Raw genomic sequence first — 21276 nt, forward strand, 5'->3', positions numbered from 1 at the left:
TTACTAACAGCAGTGTCTGGGAGGGAGAATAGGGCTGTCACAAGAAGGTGCTGCAGGCTACATTCTGTCCATCTGCTGCTGCGGGAAATCTGGTTCTTGGGACAATGGAAAGGAAGACGATGTAAATTTCTGTTCATGTTTATAACCTTGTGGATTATCTATTCTCTTGCCACTTAATCAAAATACTCACTTCCTTTTCCTTGCTCTTTTCCTAGTCTTAGATATTAGATGAACCATAAGAATGTTTTTTGGTGGGTGGTAGATGGGAATGAGTTACCTTTTCTGAGTCTGGCAATCAGTGAAAAATGAAACCAAGTAGTATTAGGTCAGTTTCAGAGAGGGAAATGTACCTGTGCATTGAATCCCTGTTTAAAACAGTCTGTTTGAGGAATCCTCTTAAAAATAGTGGTTAAAAGGTCAGATATACTAATTTATTAGACTAGGGATGACCCCAAATTAAAAGAAAAGAAAATTGGACACAATCAACCAATTGAGAAAGTTCCTTGTCAAAGCACACATAAGCTTCATAAACAACCAAATAAAAGCTCTATACATGCCTTAAGACCTCCTCTTAAGAAAAGCTTGACTAATCCCCTTTGATGATTTTATTAAGTACTTATGGTTAATGGTGCCAAGGGCAAACAGCTAGGCTTTTCACTACAGCCAAGAAATCATTTATTTTTGCCTATTGTTCTGTAAATCACTGAGGATACTACCAATTTCATATAAAAAAAGAGCATTGGCAAGAAATATTAAGTTGGTGGCAAATGAAGGATACAAGGTTATTTCTGTGGTGATTTTGTTGGAAAGTGTCAAGAAAAAGGAGGTAAATGCATTTTCATTGTTGTAATATTCTACTTTTAATTCTACTGTGTTTGCAACATACAGTACTATTTACTGTCAAATTCCTGAAAATACAATATATAACAATGATATTTAAAGAGGAACATATCTATTCTAGTATTCTAGCATCTGGTTATTGATCAAATTATCATCTCTAAAAATCTTTATATGTATTCCTTCTAAAATATAATTACTGTCAACAATAGGCTTATTATTCTTAATTCTGTTATTTTATTCTATCCAGTTTAAATAAATGTTTTATGTATTCTCACTTTATTTGAAAAGCAACAAGTTTGTGTCAACTTGAACAAATGTGAATAGAGAATAGAGGAGGCTCAGATATTTCAGATCAGAGAAACTACTTTAGATTCTTATATACTGTCATTTTAAACACTTTATTTTAAACAATTATCAGAATAGCATTCTTTATAAAAATTGTGTCAAGTAACAATGTTGTTGCTATTTAATTGTTTTGCTGTCATGTCTGACTCTTTGTGATCATATTTAGGGTTTCCTTGGCAAAGATGCTAGAATGGTTTGCCATTTCCTTCTTGCCATTTGACAGATTAGGAACTGAGGTAAACAGTCACATAGTTGTAAGTCTGGATTTGAACTCAAGAAAACCTTCCTGACATGAAGACTCAGCCCTCTATCCACCATGCCACTTAGCTGCCCATAATTTATACTATAGAGACCCAGAATTGATTGTTTCATAATCATTATCAGCACAAATAAGATTGCCAGGGCAATATGGCTTCTTTTCCTTTACTCATTCAAGTATCTAATTCCAACCTTTACTGAATTGTTTGAACCAAAATACTTTTCTTTCCTCTCTCTACCCCTTCCTAACTCTAACCCTAATCCTCTGGGCAGCTGATCCTGCTCCTTCCCTTCTTTCATATTACTTTCAGTAGCTATATAGAATTTAGAGATTTTGAGAAATGAGGCTTCAGGGAAAGCTGTGTGAGGTTTCCTGGCCAAGAATCAAGTGTCCCTGAAACATATCCTTTTATTTGAAGATCTAATGGGATCCTCTATTCAAATGAAAATATAAAAATTTTTTTTCTTTCTATCACATAATCTCTCACATCTGCCATGTCTATAAACTGGCTAGTAAATTTTATTTTGCTATTTCAAAAGTTTTGTATTAAAATGTAAAGGTGTTTTTTTTTTTTTTAATTGCATAATGTATTGAAGTAAAATCATCATACCATATGAAGTTAATATTGCATAACAAAGTTATGGACTTATATGAACATGGTTAAGTAACTTTCTCTGCTCATTTTCCCATTTAGGTTTCTCTACTTTGTCTCTGGCTGATCAGATGAGCCTTCTGCAAAGTGCTTGGATGGAGATTTTAATCCTTGGTGTTGTATACCGATCACTTTCTTTTGAGGATGAACTTGTCTATGCAGAAGATTATATTATGGATGAAGATCAGTCCAAATTAGCAGGCCTCCTTGACCTCAACAATGCCATCCTGCAGCTGGTAAAGAAATACAAGAGCATGAAGCTGGAGAAAGAAGAGTTTGTCACCCTCAAAGCTATAGCGCTTGCTAATTCAGGTTGGCAGAATGGCATAATTGTTGCTACATTTTTCATATATGTCACCCACACCTCCCCTCCTCTCCCTTCGCTTCTTCTGCATAATTTTGCTCCAATTAGCTGGGGAAATTGTGAAGAAACTAGGAATGGAAAATTCAACTTAAAGACAAAATTTGCTATTTTGTCTACTTAGAGGACAGTTTTAAAGTGCATACAGTTTCCAAAAAGACTTGGGAGGATGCAGAGCAAAAATGTTTTTAGATGTAGCATCAATCAGATATTTTCAAGAATAAGTACAAACCTAGTTTTGTCTGCTCACAAAGCAATATGGTGCAATGCAAAAACAGTGGATTTGGAGTCCAAAGACATGGTTCCAAATCCTCATTCTGCTTCTTAGTTCTATGATCCTGGTATAGTCACTTTAATCTCTGGGCTTTCAATTTCTTCCTCATTTTTTAATTTTACAATTCCTATAAAATGTTAGTTGGACTAGATAATCTTTTAATATCCCTACTATTCCCATGATCACATGTTTCACAATCCACCCATATAATGTGTATAATGTGTATTGCCTGTGTATTGACTCTTTGCCATAGGAAAAAATGATGTATTATTCTCACATTTACCATTTTGTTGGAAATGGAGTTTTAAACATTTTTAAATTAAACAAAAAACAAGCTTGAAAAATCATTTATTCTTTTGGTATATTTCTCTGAAAGGTGCTACCTATGCAGAAAGGGTTAAGAACTACAGAAAGAATTTTTTCTCTACATTTAAACTTAAAAGTGCTGAAGCAGGAAGCAATGTCTGATAAGTAAAAATCGTTGATGCTTTGTTGTTTTTTCTTTTGTGTCTCCCCTAATGCTTTATTGTGGTCTTAAGTCCCTTTTAGCATTTGCATAAAGTTCAGGATAGATCCCTCTTTAATGACGTGCCGATCATTAGATACCTGTGTGTCAATAACATGCTCTGATGCTATGTACCATTGACAGTCACACCGTGCCCCTCCATCTGCTTTTGTTTTGACCCTATCTTTGAACTTTATCTTGGTTGCTGGCCAGTAGTTTTCCCTTTAATTACAAGAAGGAAACTGTCAATAAAATCTGTTAAATGGGATGCAATGAGTGGCTTGAATGGGCGGACGGCTATTTGTTCAAATTCTGCAGCATTCAAGGTATTGACAGTTTGTTTTCTGGGGCCATATGTGACGATCAATCTCAGGCTGGGCTCAGCCGCGCTGAAAAATGAAAAACCAGATTGCTTTTGCTTACTTGTGGATGACGACTTTGTGATTTGGCGTGGTCCTAGTGAGATGAGACCTTCTGCCCAAATTGCCCCCCTGAGAAACAGGGAAGCGTGACTGTTTTTAGAAATAATTTTAATTGATTTTGTAATTAACAGTTCATCTACAATATTGATGCATGAATCCTTGGACTGATAGAAGGGAAATTGTTTTCAACAATGAAGTTGTACTTTCCTATCTGTCTTTGTAATGGAGTTTAGCATTTTGCACTTTTAATTGGGAACATGGCCTCACAGTGTCCCTCTTTTCTAACTTTCAATAAAAATTGAATATAATATATTTCTTAAAAAAAAAAAAGACAGGGTACAACACCTTTGAGAATCTGCTGTTCCATGTATTCTGTTAAAGTTGATTGGGCCTACTCTGAACTTCCCATGTTATAAAGAAAGGTTCTGGGTTGATATATGTTCAAGATGCAGACTGCCAAAGGTCTGCTCTGGGGAGCTTTTTACATCTTATAATTATAAAATTGCTTAAATTTGTAACATTTCTAGAGGTTATAAGTTCAAACTAAGAAGAGATACTTAATATTATATTCTTACTGTGCAAAGTTACCTTGAAAAATGTAATAATTATATGGATAATGCTGAGCAATACTGTAACTTTATTTAAAAAAAATTAGAGGAATATTTTTACAAACTATATTATCAGAGAATATTAATATATTAAGTGACGTGACTTCTGCGTGCAACATTTAAAAATATTTGTTATTTTTAGTCTCAAAATCCTAAAATCCAGAAGACTCAATTTTAAAAGGCTTGTTGTCTCATTTTTAGACATATTTATTGTAATAAATCTTTATTTTGAGAACTAGTTAACTTAAAAAAATATATAGCATTTTTAGGTTAAGAAATCTTTTCAATTCTTTCTCTCTCTCTTTTTTTTTTTTTTTGGCAAGACTGAATATTATTTTTTTTAAAAGTATGTTTAAACCTTAAATGAATTCCAACCTTTGTATACAGTTTAAAGATAGTATAGGCAGTTTTTAGATTTAGTTAAACTATATACAAAAAAGGGTTTTCTATTGATTATTTGTGTTAGTGAATTTTTCTGCCCTTCCATTTTCTCTTCCCTTACTCAGAAAACAAAAAGTTATAGATTTAAAATTACTTAGAGCTCTAGTGTAATTTTTAAAAGCTTTTTCATGCCTGTATTAAAATTCTTTAAAGTCATGTTAGTATTTAGAGAGAATAGAAGAGAATTTATATATAAAAGACCTATGTTACAATACAATTTAAACAGGCATTTTAGCTTTCCCTATATGGCTGTAGCATGTTTACAGCCATTACTTCCTAATATGGCATTCATCTAAATTATCAGCTTATTTTAAACATCTGGCTTTGTTCAATAATAATAAATGCTGTGTTTATGCTTGGGAAACAGGGAATTGGCTCCCTGTTAATGGCTGCCATATTTTCTGTAGCCACATTTCCTTCCTACATGAATGCATGAGTACATGGATTACTTACAAAACTGGGACCTGGTTGGAAGTGTATCTATAGGTTTGGAGCTAAGGAACCAGTCTGTTATAAGTTCCCACCTAATTTTCCACATATTAAGACAACTTTGAAAGTCCCCTGACCATGATTTTATTTTTGTTAGAAGAAAACTTGCTAAAAATTTGTTAGAAAGAAAACTTTCAAATGAGGAGTATGCACTAAGATGGCTTTTGCAGAACCATCATACCATGTCTCTTAAATACCTCAGTTGCTACATGTTGTTATTCTCCTCTGTGTTAATAACCTTCTGAACAATTATTACCTGAATGATGCCAAAATTCATTCAACAAATGTTTTTGAGCACCTATTTTATGGAGAAAAGAAAATAGAATAGTATTTAATCTTTAAGAGTTGAAGGACTTGGTTCATGTTCTTGTTAGATGTTATCTGTGGGTACATTAGTAAATATCTCTGGATCTCACTTTCCTCATCTATAAAAAGGAGATGATAATGGTTATTTTTCACACAGAAATATTATGAAAATCAAATCTGATAATGGATACTGTGAAAGTGCTTTGCATATTTTATTATTCAATCATTTCAGTCATGTCTAACTTTTCATGACTTCATTTGAGGTTTTCTTGAAAAAAGTATTGGAGTGATTTGTTATTTCTTTCTGCAGTTCACTTGACAAATGAGGAAACTGAGGCAAACAGGGTTAAGTGATTTACTCAGTATCAAAAAGCTAGTAAGTGTATGAGGCTAGATTAGAATTTAGGAAGATCAGTCTTCCTGACTCTTGGCCTGACACCCTATTCACTCTTCTACACAGTTATGTAGAAGCTTTGAATTAGCACTGTAATAAATCTCAGCGAGTATACTCTCTCATCAAGTACTGAAATATTATATTAGTTTCTTTGAATTGAAAACAAATATGCTAGTTTGATATTTAGTTTGCTGTGGCCGTGACAAGTTTACTTGGTTTAAGCCTCAATAACCTCCAAAGCACACAGCTAAAAAGTTGAAAATTTTATTAGTTATCCACAATCATAAAATGGGGATAATTTTAGTTTTGTAACCTAACTTGAAGGGTTGCCTAAAAAAAAAAAAAAAAAAAAAAAAAAAATTTTTTTTTTTTTTGAAATTAAATATTTGCAATGTACTTTATAGGCTTTAAATTAATACATGAATGTAACTTATTAACATTACTGGTAGTAATGGAGTTGATAAAATGAGAAGATTGCTATATAAAGCTATTTCTGACTCTAAATTTCTATGAGTTTATGAGAATAGAGAGAAAGATAATGTGATTCTCTTCCTGTTTATCCTCATTTTCCTTTGGCTGGATCATCATTCATATTATCAATATAATACCCCTTAATTGTAGACACTCTCTAAGGATTAATCCTATACTCTCTTCCATCTATATTCTCTCTCTCTCTCTCTCTCTCTCTCTCTCTCTCTCTCTCTCTCTCTCTTTCTCTCTTTCCCTCCCTCCCTCCTCCTCCCTCTTTCTCTTCTTCCCTCCCTCCTTCCATTAGCTTCCATGGATTTAAATCCCTTCTTTATCTTGTTCCATATCTCTTACAACTTACTGGATATTTCAAGCTAGAATGTACTAGAGAAACCTCAAACTCAGTGTGTCCAAAAATTAATTCATAACCTTTCTTCCTCAACATAATTCTAATACCAAAATTTCTGTATTTCTATCAAGCACATTATTCTTGTAGTCTCCTATGTTTTTAATCTTATCTTTATCCATGATTCTATATCATTTCACCTCATCGATCCAATCAGTTGCTAGATTTTCCAGTTCTGCCCTCACAACCTGTCTTATGTCTCAGCCTATTCTCACTACTCACACAGCCATCTTCTTAGTTCATATCTCCTGTATTATTGGACTACCTTCCTAATTGGTCTCCCTACCTGAACTCTTTCCCCACTTCAGTCTGTCTTTTTTACTATCTCTTTTTTTTTTCCTGGGCTGGAAAAAAATGACTTGTCTTTTGTGATTAAAAAAAAATAATTTATTTTCTTCAAATAATGGAAATACATCTTCTCTTTCTTCTGTGGGGATAACTCTGTGGTTATCATTGAGTGATTAGCTCCCCAAATTCATCACCCTATGAAGAAAGTGGTAATAATAAAGCTCTTAAAACTTGTTTAAAGATCCTCAGTGAGCAAACATGGAATTTGTTTCAGGATAAGCATTTGAAGCCATTCTAGGCTAAATAATCTTGTCCCCTGACATACCTTCTGAAGCATGAAAAGTATCAAAAGTCTTTGATGGTGTATATATGAATGCTTTCAAAATATAAGCATAGATTGCAATCCCTTAGTTTTAGCTTAGTTAAAGGCTTATTAAGAGTTGCAGGAATGCCAAAATTCCTTATCTTCTGGCCCACCTAGTGACAAAGCTTATTCAAGCATAGCCATATCCATCTTTTGACAGTTGAGTCCATCACCAACCCTATTTTTGAAGCTTTTTTGCTTGGCAAAGCTTGCCTGAGCTTGAGTTTTGCAAACCTAGCCTTTGAGAGTTCGACTTCAGCATCTACATCACAAATAATCATCAAAATAGGACTTTAGTGCCATCCTGTATTTTATGGCTTCATCTTCTAACTTGGTTACTTCAAAAGAACTTGACCTATCTCCCTATCCAATTACTTTAGAGTCCATGAGAGTCCATGGAACTGCAGACTAGCAATTGTTTCAGATTATTTTACTAAAAAGAGGAAACCGAGTTATTCAAATTGTATCACTGCAGTAAAATTTTTGAAGGCTCAATTCTCCTTACCTGTCTTCTTTCTTTAAATTTTATTTTTATTTAATTATTTTTTAACCTTTAAATCACCTTCCAAAATTTGGAATGTTTATATATCAAGTTACTTGTAAATCGTCTTTCATCCTAACAAATTGTTCCTATTGTTTCCTCTTTAGATCAAATAAGCTTTACTTCCTTTATAATCCTACTTCCTAAGTGTTTTTCTTTTGATATAATTAAAAATTGTTTCATTACCATGAACACAAACACAAAACAGTTGTTTTGAGACTTGATATAGGTTGTCTCAAGAAATTTACTATCCTTCTCTCTCCCTCCCCCAAGTCATTTTGTATCCTATAATTGCAACTAACACGTCACATAGCTACTTTTCAAAACAACTGATGATTTTTGCTACTTGTGGCCTATCAAAAAAGTTTTGTAATCTGTAGCTAGATTTCTACCTTACCGTCAGGAAGCTTATTGTATGGCTCAGACAATACTTAAGGAAATAAACATGCGAGTGAAGCCACTGACATTTAGAAAAACATATGAAAGATCTTATAGAACAAAACCACTATAGATGATTTTAACATCATCTTTCTTGAGTACTTGCAAATTTGAGGAAAGCCTTGAAAGAAGGGGAATAGAAGAATTAAACCAGTGTTTATTTGGCTTGTTTGGTTTTGAATGAGCCTTTTTTTGCTGCTTCTGAAAAATTGCATGTCCTTAAAGGATAAATAGTCTTTAGCACTGAAACCTAGACAAAGAAAGGATCCAAGTAGTGTTTCAAATAAATGTAGCATCATTGCAGTAAGTGTGCAACCTCCTAAATAAGGAGGAATTCTTAACTCTGTGTGTGTGTGTGTGTGTGTGTGTGTGTGTGTGTGTGTGTGTGTGTGTGTGTTTTGTAGATCCCTTGGGTAGGCTGGCAATTGCAGTAAGTGTGCAACCTCCTAAATAAGGAGGAATTCTTAACTCTGTGTGTGTGTGTGTGTGTGTGTGTGTGTGTGTGTGTGTGTGTGTGTTGTAGATCCCTTGGGTAGGCTGGCAAAGTCTATGAACCCTTCTCAGAGGAATAGTTATAAAATATATAGAATTACAAAGGACATAAAATTGTTTTTCCTTATCAACATTCATAGATTCCCAGAAATCTTTTCATATACCCCTACTTAACTCCTCCCCTCCCCTTTTTTAATGATTGATTAGTGATGGATATTTATCTTGCTCATAAATGCATAATATATTACAGCTAGATGAGATATGTTATCCAATGCAATTTTTTATGTTTCTTTTTCTAATGAGTTACATATAATTATATAAGTTATATATATTAAAAGCTTATTAGTCCTTCCTGATGATTTTAGCGTTATGAAAGAATTTGGAATAGAAGAAGCTCACTCTGTTGGGTTTTCTTTTTACTTTTTTCATTTTTTCCCCCACTGCTGAGGCAATTGGGGTTAAGTGACTCACACAGCTAGGAAGTTTGAACTCAGATCTTCCTGACTTCAGGGCTGGTGCTCTATTTATTGTGCCACCTAGCTGCCTCTTCTTTTATTTTCTTTTTCAATTCATCACCAAGAATTTTTAAAACATCTACTTTACTAATTGCTGAGGATACAAAGCAAACACCCCCCAATCCTGCCAAAATAACAGTCCCTCCTGTCTAAAAAAATTATAATCCAATGAGGATACTTTTTATCCTCAATTCCTGGCACATAATAATTCTGTAATTGTTTTTTGAGTGGATTTAAAGTCTCAAATTATAAACTAAATTTATCTCTTATAGCTTTGTCCAGAAGGATTTTAAAAAAAAAACACAAAAACTCCAGAATGAAAAAATAATAACAAAAAACTAGTCTTCTAATATTGTTTATTGTTTTCTAATTTTGTTATAAGATTTTGGTGTAAACCTTTAAAAGAAAAAAAAAAACATGAAATAGATGAGGAGAGAGATTCAAGATATTTTAAGAACAATATGTTTAGTTGATTTTCTGAGTTCTCAAGGGAGGTCAGCCACTGTCAAGATCAGGAAGCCCTGTGGCAAAATGCAAAGAGTCCCAGATCTGAAATCTGAGGTCTTGGGTTTGATTTCTGACTCTGGCCCTTAGCACTTTGACTTTGGGCAAGTCCCTTTGAACCATTCTTCTCATTTTCCCTGTGTAAAATGAGGAGATTGAACTTGAAAACTTGCTTAGTCTTTATCTTTTGTGATCCTAAAATCTGAATAACTACATGTATTTTTTTTTTTTAAAGTAAATCTCATTCCTTTTACATTTTTATCTTTGCCTCACAGTCTCTACAGTAGATGTGCTAAATTCAGCCTGGTCACCATCACTGCATACAGAAACTCTATTTTAAAAAATAGCAACTTTTATTTCTTATTGATTCTGCACAAATCTCTAATCTTACCCCAAAGAACAAAACTACAAAACCAGAACTTGAACCAGGATCCCTAATGGAGATTAATATTTTCCTCAGCAGCCTGTCAGCTGAATCATAGTCTAATTAAATCTTGCAGATTTAGTGAGTTTGCATTTAAGTATTAGCAGAATCAAGAATGGGTATAGCTGAAATGAGTTAGAATCTTTTCTGTAAATGGGAAGTTAAATTATCACAGTAATTTGATTAAATCATTTTAAAATCTTTCAAGCTAAATCATAGCCTTTAAAGAATAGTTTGAAGTCTTAATTGCTATTTGTGAGCGTATCTCTCTGCTGTTTGTTCTCGCCTCATTTCCTATGACATACTACAATATATCTCCTAGGGAATAAGAAGACTGCGAAAAGAAAAAAGGCTTAGGGTAAGGGTGGGAACTGAGACGGGGGTGGGAAGGCTGTCTTCAAATATTTGAGGGGCTGTCAGTGTGGCAGGGGAATTAAACTAATTCTTTGCTGTTTCATACCTGGAGTGTGAAAATTACAGGGAGGCAAATCTTGGCTTAATGTAAGGAGGGATTTTTTTTTGACTTTTGAAATATTGGAACTCTGTCAAAGCTGAGACTCAGACTGCTTATGAAAGACTATGTTGCCTTTTACCCAAAGTATCCAAAAAGTAATGCTCATTGACTAGAATTGTTATTGAGAATGTGCATGCATGTATCATGTTAAAGTTTGGACAGATGACCTCTAAGTTACTTTAAACTCTAAACAAAAGTATCTGCTCCATCAAGTCACAGATTTTAGTATTCTAAAGTTCTCAGTCTCCCTTAGTTTTATTTTTATCTATATCTTTTTAAACAGTTATAATTTTTTTTTTACATTTCTTTTGCATTCTGAGGGTTTAGAAAGGTCTTAAGGGCCAATTTTGGGTTTAATAGTACCTGGTGAATTTCACCTACTGGCCTCTGAAATAGTCTAGACAACATCACCAAGTAAAACATCTATTTTCTTTAACAACGCATACTTGTTACAAGGGTGTTTTTTTTTTTTCCTTAAGTAGTATGTGGGAAGTTTAAAAATAATTAGCCAAGATAAGGTAGATGAAAATGTGTAAAGGAGAATGAAAAAAGAGAAGCATGTATAAGAAATAAAGATTTGTGTATGATGCAGAATATTCTGACATTCACTACCTTAGCTTGTCTAACTTTGTCATAGAAGCATTCCTTCATAGATTTGCAGAAAATCAACCCTATGTCAGGAAAAGCTTATGAGTACACTACCTTATCTTGCAGAACTTCCTTTTTAAAAAGTTCATACCACACTTACACATTATTTAGAACCCTATTAGGGAATTCATCCATGACTGCCTAATGTGAATTGTTAGTGCTTTATCAATAGTGTGACCAAAAGGGAAAAGATGATATTATAAAGAACAAGGCACAGAGGAAAATTAGAATTTAAAAAAAAATTGTAGTGGCACACCTTTTCCTTTTGTTTAATTAGCACTACTTATTATACTTTTAAAAAGCACTGATCTTTTGAAAACTAAAGATTGCCATTTTTGAACATTCTATTCTTTGAATTGTATGCAGGATTTGACTAACTGCATATATCTTAGGACCTGCATTCACCGAGAACCAGAATTATTAAACATGTAGAATCCCCAGAGGACTCCATTATGTGTAATTAACAGATAAACTGTCATCAGAATCAATAAAACGTGCTAAATGATTCAAACTTGTATATAATTAAGTGTCTGTTTTAGAGCCGGAGCTGTAACTTTTATTTTTTTTCCCCCATCCATTTGCACATTTCTTTTCAGAGTGATCATTGAGCCAACCTTTTTAACCCTTCCTTTGCTGGAACTGGATTTTTCAAATTATCCATTTTAGAGAGACTCCCTGTTTGCGGTATTGAGGAAGTTTTCATCTAACAGATGATACCTTTTCCCTTTGTGATGTAAGCTGCTGATAGTATTAGCCAGTTGTTAAAAGTACTATTGACCCTGGCATTTTATTGTGATTTCTGTAAGTTTATGAACAAGTGTCACAACTTTCATGTTTATGCTTATCTCAGATCAGAATCACTTCTTAATGATGTTCATAACCCTTGTCGAGTACTCTCCTCACTGCAAATCTCTGGGTTCTGTAGTGCAGATATTATTATCTCCATTTTACTCAAGAGTATATAGTCCCAGAGAAAGTCAAATGATCTATTTGCCAATATGTAGCTAGTTAGCATCAGGGCCAGAAGTGGAACCTTACAGCCCCTCTGCCTCCACAGTTAGTGTTCTTTCCAGTGTACTGGGCTAACTTTCAGCTGGAATCAAAATAGACCGAGTCTTATACTTTTTACAAAAATATGTAAATCTCATAGAAACTTAAAGCTGGAAGGATTTTTTTCCCCAATTATCTAGTCCAATGCCCTTATTTTCCAGATAGGGACACTCTTCAGAATAAAGTGACTTTTATAGATTATACATCATGTTAGTAGCAAAACTAGGGCCCAGAATTCAGGCTTTCTGTTTCCCAGATAAGTGAGCTATATTCTGAATAGCACCTCTCACTCATAATAAATGTTTGTGGGACCAATGAATTATAATCACATTTAAACATTTGTTTGATTCCTTAAGGAAACAATTTATGAATGAAAGATGCAATTATTAAGTCTCCTCTTTTACCCCTCCTCCCTCCACATAGCAGTATTTGAAATTATCTGTTATTTGTCAGTTTTAGACATTGTTTTGAAGTCTAATTGTAAAGTCAATTTGAAAGTAATGGAATGGTCATAAATTATAGCCTATTAATATTTTTGATCAACTAAAGTGTAATACTTTTCTGCTAGTATTCGGATAAAAACATGTTTTACATCTTTGTTTTACAGATTCAATGCACATAGAAGATGTTGAAGCAGTGCAAAAACTTCAAGATGTCTTACACGAGGCTCTTCAGGATTACGAGGCTGGTCAACACATGGAAGACCCCCGTCGGGCTGGCAAGATGCTGATGACTCTCCCGCTTCTGAGGCAAACCTCTACCAAGGCTGTGCAACATTTCTACAACATTAAATTGGAAGGCAAAGTCCCTATGCACAAACTTTTTTTGGAAATGCTGGAGGCCAAGGTTTGACTAAAAGCACCCTAGGCCTTCCCATCATGCAAGCTGAAAAGGGGAAAATAAACCGGAAAATTAATGGCAAAGAAACTTTAATGACAACTACAACAAAATGACTGCACTGATCATTTAGCAGCAAGACTGTGATGCAGCTTTCAACTTCCTCTGTATCTTTTGATGCAGTCTCTCTACTTTATCTCTTATCCTGACATTCACTTTCTGCCCACCTCCCCACCCCCTTGTTCCTCCCTTTCCTATTAGCATCCCTTTCTTCCATTTTCCTTCTCCTCTTCTCTCCTTACTTCTGTCTCATCAACCTTTCCTCCTTCTATCCTTTCTTCCTAACTTCCTTCCTTCCTTCCTTCCACTGAATTTTTAAAAAAAGAGGTCTCTAATTGAAGAGAAATGGAAGCCGGCCCTGCCAAAGGATGGAGATCCATAATATGGATGCCAGTGAACTTATTATGAACCATTATGTCCCCAGTGACAAAGGAATCAAAGAGAGAACCATCGTACCTAACAGTAAAATATAACACAACGAATTGATTCAATGCAGTATTAGATTTCATAGGAGCAGTCTCTAATTAGGCGACTTAAGCAACGTGGCATCGGCTGCTTCTTACCATTGCATTTCCATCTAGATCAGTTACAGCCATTTGATTCCTTAATTGTTTTTTCAAGTCTTCCAATTTGTTAGGTTTAGCTACTATGTAACTTTTTCAGGGAATAGTTTAAGCTTTATTCATTCATGCAATACTAAAGAGAAAGAAAAATACTGCATTTTTGTGCTGGCTTTGAACAATGATGAACAATAATGAAGGACAAATGAATCCTGAAGGAAGATTTTTTTAAAATGTTTTGTTTCTTCTTACAAATGGAGATTTTTTTGTACCAGCTTTACCACTTTTCAGCCATTTATTAATGTGGAAATTTATCTTATTCAAGCAATAGTTGAAGGGAAGGTGCATATTATCACGGATGCAATTTATGTTGTGTGCCAGTCTGGTCCCAAATATCCAGTTTCTTAACAAGAGCTCCAGTATAGCTAAATGTTCACTTGCACAAGGGATTAGATTACACCTACAGGGGCTCTGAATAGTCTGAATACCCCACACATCTCTAGAACTGTTAGAAGAGCATATCTGTACCTGAGAGGTAGAGTTGTCATTTGACTTCTAACTATAACAGTGACAAAGAAATGAAATACTGCTTGTTTGCAAAGTTAGGAACATTTCATAGAAGGAGCTGTGAGCCAATATTTGTTAGAGGCAATAAGTTAAATGCCAAAATTTGCAGAAATTGATAATGATAGCAAACAAATGACCAAATTCCAAAATTAGACTCGTATGAATTTATTCATTTAAAATTTTGTTTTTTGGGACTTGATTTCAATGGCAGTTTTCTTTAACCAATAGCAAAATAAGACTACATGCTTTTCAACCAGTATTGTCACAGCATGAAAGTCAGTCAGGTTCAAGACTGTTAAAGAGGTGTAATCTAATGTATAAATCAATTAGATGCCCCCAGAAAACTACAGTCGCTAAATAACCAATAAACAATAACCTCCATCCAATGCTATACCAATGTACCAGTGTTAGTAGCTGCTCCCTGTATTATGTGAACATTCTTATTCTATGTACACAGATGTAATTAAAATTGTAATCCTAACAAACAAAAGAAATGTAGTTCAGCTTTTCAATGTTTCATGTTTGCTGTGCTTTTCTGAATTTTTATGTTGCATTCAAAGACTGTTGTCTTGTTCTTCTTGTGGTGTTTGGATTCTTGTGGTGTGTGCTTTTAGACACAGGGTAGAATTAGAGACAATATTGGATGTACAATTCCTCAGGAGATTACAGTAGTATATTCTATTCCTTACTGGTAATAAGGTTCTTCCTAATAATAATTAAGAGATTGAAACTCCAAACAAGTATTCATTATGAACAGATACACATCGAAATCATAATATTTTCAAAACAAGGAATAATTTCTGTAACAGTTTATTATAGAATACCAATGTATAGCTTAGAAATAAAACTTTGAATATTTCAAGAATATAGATAAGTCTAATTTTTAAATGCTGTAAATATGGCTTTTACTCAATCATCTCTCAGATGTTGTTATTAACTCGCTCTGTGTTGTTGCAAAACTTTTTGGTGCGGACAAGTTTCCAAAACTATTGCTACTTCGTGTGCTTTAAACAAAATACCGTGGGGCTGATGTTCATCAGCCTTGTGCTAGAAATACTGTGTATCTATCATTAGCTATATGGGACTATATTGTAGATTGTGGTTTCTCAGTAGAGAAGTGACTTAGTGTGATTCTAGATAAATCATCATTAGCAATTCATTCAGATGGTCAATAACTTGAAATTTATAGCTGTGATAGGAGTTCAGAAATTGGCACATCCCTTTTAAAATAACAGATTAAAAAAAAAGTACAACTCCTGGGAAAAAAAGGTGCTGATTCTATAAGATTATTTATATATATATATATTATAAGTGTTTAACAAAAGAATAATAATAATAATAATAATAATAATGTTTATTTTCCAGAAGATTTGTGCTGGTTTTAAGTTAACTACTATTCAACTACATATATATACTACAATATATATGTAATATAGCTAATATATAAACATTGTTTTCACTGTATCACATTAAAGAACCTGGGCTTCAGAGTCAAAAGCCAAACAACCTAAGAGATAGAGATGTATTAAAGGAGTACAGTGCAAATTTTAGTTTTCTTTTTCAGTGACTTCTGGCCATACAAAAGGACAACTGTCTCAAGATTCCGAAGCAAAATTGGTCAAAAGAACCATGTGGACTTGTAGGGTAAAAAGCTCATCTTAAACCATGCTGGAGAAGAGTTCTTTCAAGGTTCAATCAAGACCACTTACTTAATGTGAAGTTTGGGAGAGTTTTTAAAGTGTATGTTTTAGCCATGATGATTTTGATTTCTATGTTTGATTCAGTTATTTTTTTTTTCTTATTTAAAGCAATATAATTGTGTGACTCCCAGAAGTTACACTTGTGTTTCAATCAGATCAGATTGTTGTATTTATTCCACTATTTTGCATTTAAATGATAACATAAAAGATATAAAAAATTTAAAACTGCTATTTTTCTTATAGAAGAGGAAATGGGTGTCGGTGATTGTATTTTAATTATTTAAGCGTCTCTGTTTACCTGCCTAGGATAACATTTTATGGCAGTCTTATGTGCAAAGATCGTAAAAGGACAAAAAATTTAAACTGCTTATAATAATCCAGGAGTTGCATAATAGCCAGTAGTTAAAAACAAAATGAAACAAAAACAAAAACCATGTCTATAGCTGTAGATGGGCTTCACATCTGTAAAGCAATCAATTGTATATTTTTGTGATGTGTATCATACCGTGTGCTCCAAAAAATGTCCATTTGTGTAAATGTATTTATTTTATATTGTATATATTGTTAAATGCAAAAAGGAGATATGATTCTGTAACTCCAATCAGTTCAGATGTGTAACTCAAATTATTATGCCTTTCAGGATGATGGTAGAGCAATATTAAACAAGCTTCCACTTTTGGTTGCTCTTGTGTCTTGTTTTCTTTTTCTTTCTTTCTTTTTTTTTTTAAATACAAAAGAACCAAATCAATAAACATTGCTCTTTGTTACTTCAATTCAAAAAGTAGCTCAGGGTACCTGTCCCCTTAAAATAAAAGTAGGAGTATAAATAAGAGCTATATAAAGGCTTGTCAGAATGAATTCCAGGGTGCCATAAGACATTTTGCATATTTAAGAGTATGCAAAATGTCTCCTGGCACATTAGAATTCATTCTGACAAGCCTTTATATAGCTCTTATTTAATCTTAAAGCATCTCCACATCAACCTGCATTACTCAAAATCATCGCCTCTCTGTCAATGTCATAACAGAAAACTTTCCTCCTATTTTAAGATCATATTAAAACTGCTAGAGATACCTATTATTTCCCTCCATTAACAATTAAAATCCCCCACCCCCCACCCCTGAGTTTAGCTTGTCAGCAAACCCACACGTGCTTTGCAGATAGGCTAGAGATAGCTGTCTGGCCAGCATTTCTGAATGGGGAGTCAGAACAAGCCCTATAGATAGCTGTTCATTACGATTGGAAGCTGTCCTCGAATTTCAAAGGGTTAAATAGCTCAGCTTAAAGCCACAGTCACTGGTCCTCACTCCCCCTTCATCCCCCTCCTTGCCTTCTTCATTTGGAAAGGTCGAAGCCCTTGCTGCTTGGGGTCAAGCTGTTCTTCCAGTGGACCCTTCTGGAGCCATCACAGAAGTGCTAATGTGTGCTTTCCTTGCCTTTTTAGCCTATCTTGATAGTATTTTGTCATTGTACTTGCCCAGTATATTTCTCACCTTTCAGTGGCAGCTGGTTCTCTGGAGAAGAAAGCTGATGACACAAAGAGTACTAAACTGAGTGGCATTCAGGGATTTGAAATTACCTAAATCACTAAAGCCTGCTAGCTACCGAGACAACTTAGTGTATTGTGTTTTTCCTCCCTCCTCTTGTATTTCGCTTTGTTTTGAACAGCAATACTAAAGTATGATATAGAAGATAATACTTCTTGCTTTTGATATTTTACTGGTACTTGAGAAGACCTCAAATAAAAAGTATGATAGACAACTCTAAAAAGGGCAATCATGCATGAAATCTTCAAATGAAATCCCAATTTTTCCCCGGCAAGAATGCCATTGACAGTGTATCAAACTTTGTCTAGCTGAATCTTTCTTCTTAAATACAGAGGTATTATTCACACTTTTCCCACTAAAGCAGAAGGGATCACTGCAGCCTCAGACAGAGGGGGAAAGCAACATTGAAAGAACTGGTTCTGAAGACTTAGCATATTGAAGTTTGCCAAGTATAAACAATAGTCTACTTTCTAAGATGCTTAAGCTTTTTTTTTTTTTTTTTTTTAATTTTCTTTACTGGTTTCTAAATTGGTAATCTTAATAGCTAGTGTGAGGCTATTCTTCTACTGGCAACTTCTAACAAGTATGTTAGAAAAAAAGGGGGGAGGGAATTATCCATATAACTATCCCAACTTATTGAACTAAAAGAAAAAGGCCAAAAAAAAAAAAAAAAAGTTGAACACTCAAAATCACAAATCCAGTGAAATACTGCCCTCCACTTTACTGACCTCCACTTTCCCCTCCCCCAACAAAACATTTTATTTCATGATTCCCAAGCTGCATCTTCTGGTTATATCCCAAATAAAAACAGAGATGCCTGTTCACAGACGAGGTCTGTAGAATAGCAAATGATTTTTTTTTCACTCTTCACCCTGTCCACCCCCCTCATCTTCTCAGTCCCCAACCTTTTCCCTTTCACTTGGCCCTTGACAGCTCTTTGAAGGCAGTATGGGAATGGCTAAAAATCCCTTTCCCTGCAAATGAGCACAGATCTTAGTAAATTTGAATCATTTTCTGTAGTGTCTCTTACTGAATACGTTGCTCTTTTGGGGGCTTAAAGCGAAATGTTTTGCTCAGTCTTATCCTTTAGAGAGGCATTTTATTTTTCCATTCACTAGACACCTTTTTTGTATCTCATGTTTCTCTCCGCCCCCAATTAATATTGGTTCAAACCCCTAAAAAAATAGGACTTTTAAAAAGTTTTATGCTTTGATCATAAGTGCAATGTTTTCAGAAGTTCAATAGTTTTCAAAGTCCTACATTTTCATCAATATTTCTAAAGGATTGAACTTCCCACATCGAGTTTCTGATGGTTCTTGGTAGTATGGGGAGAAACAACACAAAAACAAGTAGTTGTGGATTGATTACACATAGCATCTTATTAAGCAAAATAGAAAAGAAAGGAATTTCAAAATATAATCCTCCTTTCCCAGGGGTATTTGTCTTGTTCTCCATGAAGTTAAAGGTCTGAAATAATGTGCCCATCAGGAGCTCAATGTTGCATGTCCATGCCAGTTGGTCCAAGGGCTTGTTATGATGGTAATGACCTGCTGAAACGTGAGCTCCGATGGCAACAATACAATTGCTACCAGCTCACCCGCTGGGAGAAATATTTTATTATTGTCAAATGTCCTCCACAGAGATGTGTTTTGCCTGTTCCCGTTTAAATTAAATTCAAAGCAGCACTGTATTATTATTTCTCTGGAGTATATTTGAAATAAACAACTAGGCTCAAAATTCAAGATTCCTGGCTAGCTCAAATTTGTTTATTAGCAGAAAAATGACAATAGATGACAATATAGCTGCGGGAATATTTTCATGACTATGGTACCAGGAAGGAGATTTACACACTGAACTCAGGGCTTAACAGCATTGGAATTCCCTCCTTCATTAGAGACAAGCTAAGTAAATAATGAACTCTTCAATTGGTTTTACAAACTTTAAAAAAAAAAATAATGTCCCCTGACACTACAGATTTGGAGGGAAATATACAGAACTTTGGGCATGAGAAAGTAGGGGCATAAATTGTTCCTAAAATTTTAAATGGAGATTGGGTTGAAATGTATTCCTCTCAAACAACAGCAATAAAACCCCTGCTAGGCTCTTGTCACAGAATGAGAAAGTATAACTGGCAATATGACTTAAGTAATCTCTGGTTAGACTTATATTCCTCTACTGAATATTTCAACATTGTTTTTAAGAGAAGAAAATACTTCGTGGATGAAGCCACTTGCATTTTCTAACCTATTTTTAACATGTGTTAGATTCAGGTCAGGAAGCTTTTTGCAATTTTGTCAATTTATACAAGCTGAATTCTGTGTTCAGTTTCAAAGGACCTTAGTCCAAACACAGACCCAGACACTTATTACTATTGTGACTTTTGGCAAGTCGCTAAATCTCTGGGTCTCAGTTTCCTCAGGTATATAATGAAAGGAATGATTAATAGATTATATCTAACTTCCCTTTCAAGTCTGAAGCTGGGATCCTGTGACCATCAAGAAAGACTAAAGTAGAAATGGCCACTTTTGCAAATATTTATTACCTTCCTAAAAATAAGAATGAATTGTCCTTTTAAATGAAGGTTTATACCAAAGAAGTAAATCTTTGTTAAATATGACTAAAGTTGGAAATTATTTTTATTATTTAAACAATATAATAGAATCATCTCATCCAAAAACCATGGCTAAAAATGGACCCTTTTTTCAAAATAAGTAGTTACCCAATCTTTTTCTAAGAAGCAATCCATTATCATTCTTGGCAGCCCATTTCACTTTGTGATAACTCTAATTATTAGGAAATGTTTCCTAACGGTAAGTCTAATTTTTATCCTTTTTATAAACATATTCATCATTACTAATTCTGTACCCTGTAGAAAAAATAAAATCTTAACCCTCTTCCATGTCATAGTACTGTTGCAGTAAAGGCAACTATTATTTGCATCCTTATGGCTTCTCTATGCAAGATAAGTTTGTCTTTCAACTGAACTTAAGATCTTTACCTTCTTCATTGCTCATCTCTGGATACTATTTTATTAGTGTCTTACTCAGAACTTAACAAAATATTTTAGATGTTTTCTGATTGTGGCAGAATACAATGGGATCATCACTTTTTCTGAAAATTGCCCTCTAGAATTTCATTGTATGCCAATACACTTCCCTTCACTTTAGACTCCTTCCTTCCATGATTTTTTTATCTTTTGGCCCTTAATGAAACCTATATTGCTAAAGAAGACAAAGCTTCCTTTGCTATCTTTTCCCTAACTAGATGCCCATTTGTTAATTGTTCTTTCTTTTCTTATGTGCTGGACAAGGAGGAGTAGGTATAATTTGTTCCCAGTTGTAATTTCTTAGATCTAGGCCATTCTTCCTCTTTTTCACCAAAAGGTCCTACCCAGTTCAAAAACTTTTTCTGCCCCTCCCCTCTTCATCCCCTTCTCTTATATTGCTATTGTTTAGTC

The 21276-nt window shown here is 34.2% G+C and overlaps 1 protein-coding gene across 6 annotated transcripts in view; it reads left to right on the forward strand.

The window, feature by feature from the left end:
* ESRRG (estrogen related receptor gamma) overlaps nt 1–16950 on the forward strand; it is a 608771-nt gene extending 591821 nt beyond the window's left edge. For all 6 annotated transcript variants that reach the window (XM_051998298.1, XM_051998297.1, XM_051998299.1 and 3 more), the window contains 2 exons: nt 2139–2408; nt 13156–16950. In XM_051998298.1, coding sequence (XP_051854258.1) covers nt 2139–2408; nt 13156–13400 — 515 coding nt within the window. In that variant the 3' untranslated portion in view covers nt 13401–16950. The remainder of the gene's footprint in view (nt 1–2138; nt 2409–13155) is intronic.
* Nucleotides 16951–21276: the final 4326 nt, after the last annotated feature.

Source organism: Antechinus flavipes, chromosome 4 (genome assembly GCF_016432865.1).
Source record: "Antechinus flavipes isolate AdamAnt ecotype Samford, QLD, Australia chromosome 4, AdamAnt_v2, whole genome shotgun sequence".
Classification (NCBI taxonomy): domain Eukaryota; kingdom Metazoa; phylum Chordata; class Mammalia; order Dasyuromorphia; family Dasyuridae; genus Antechinus; species Antechinus flavipes.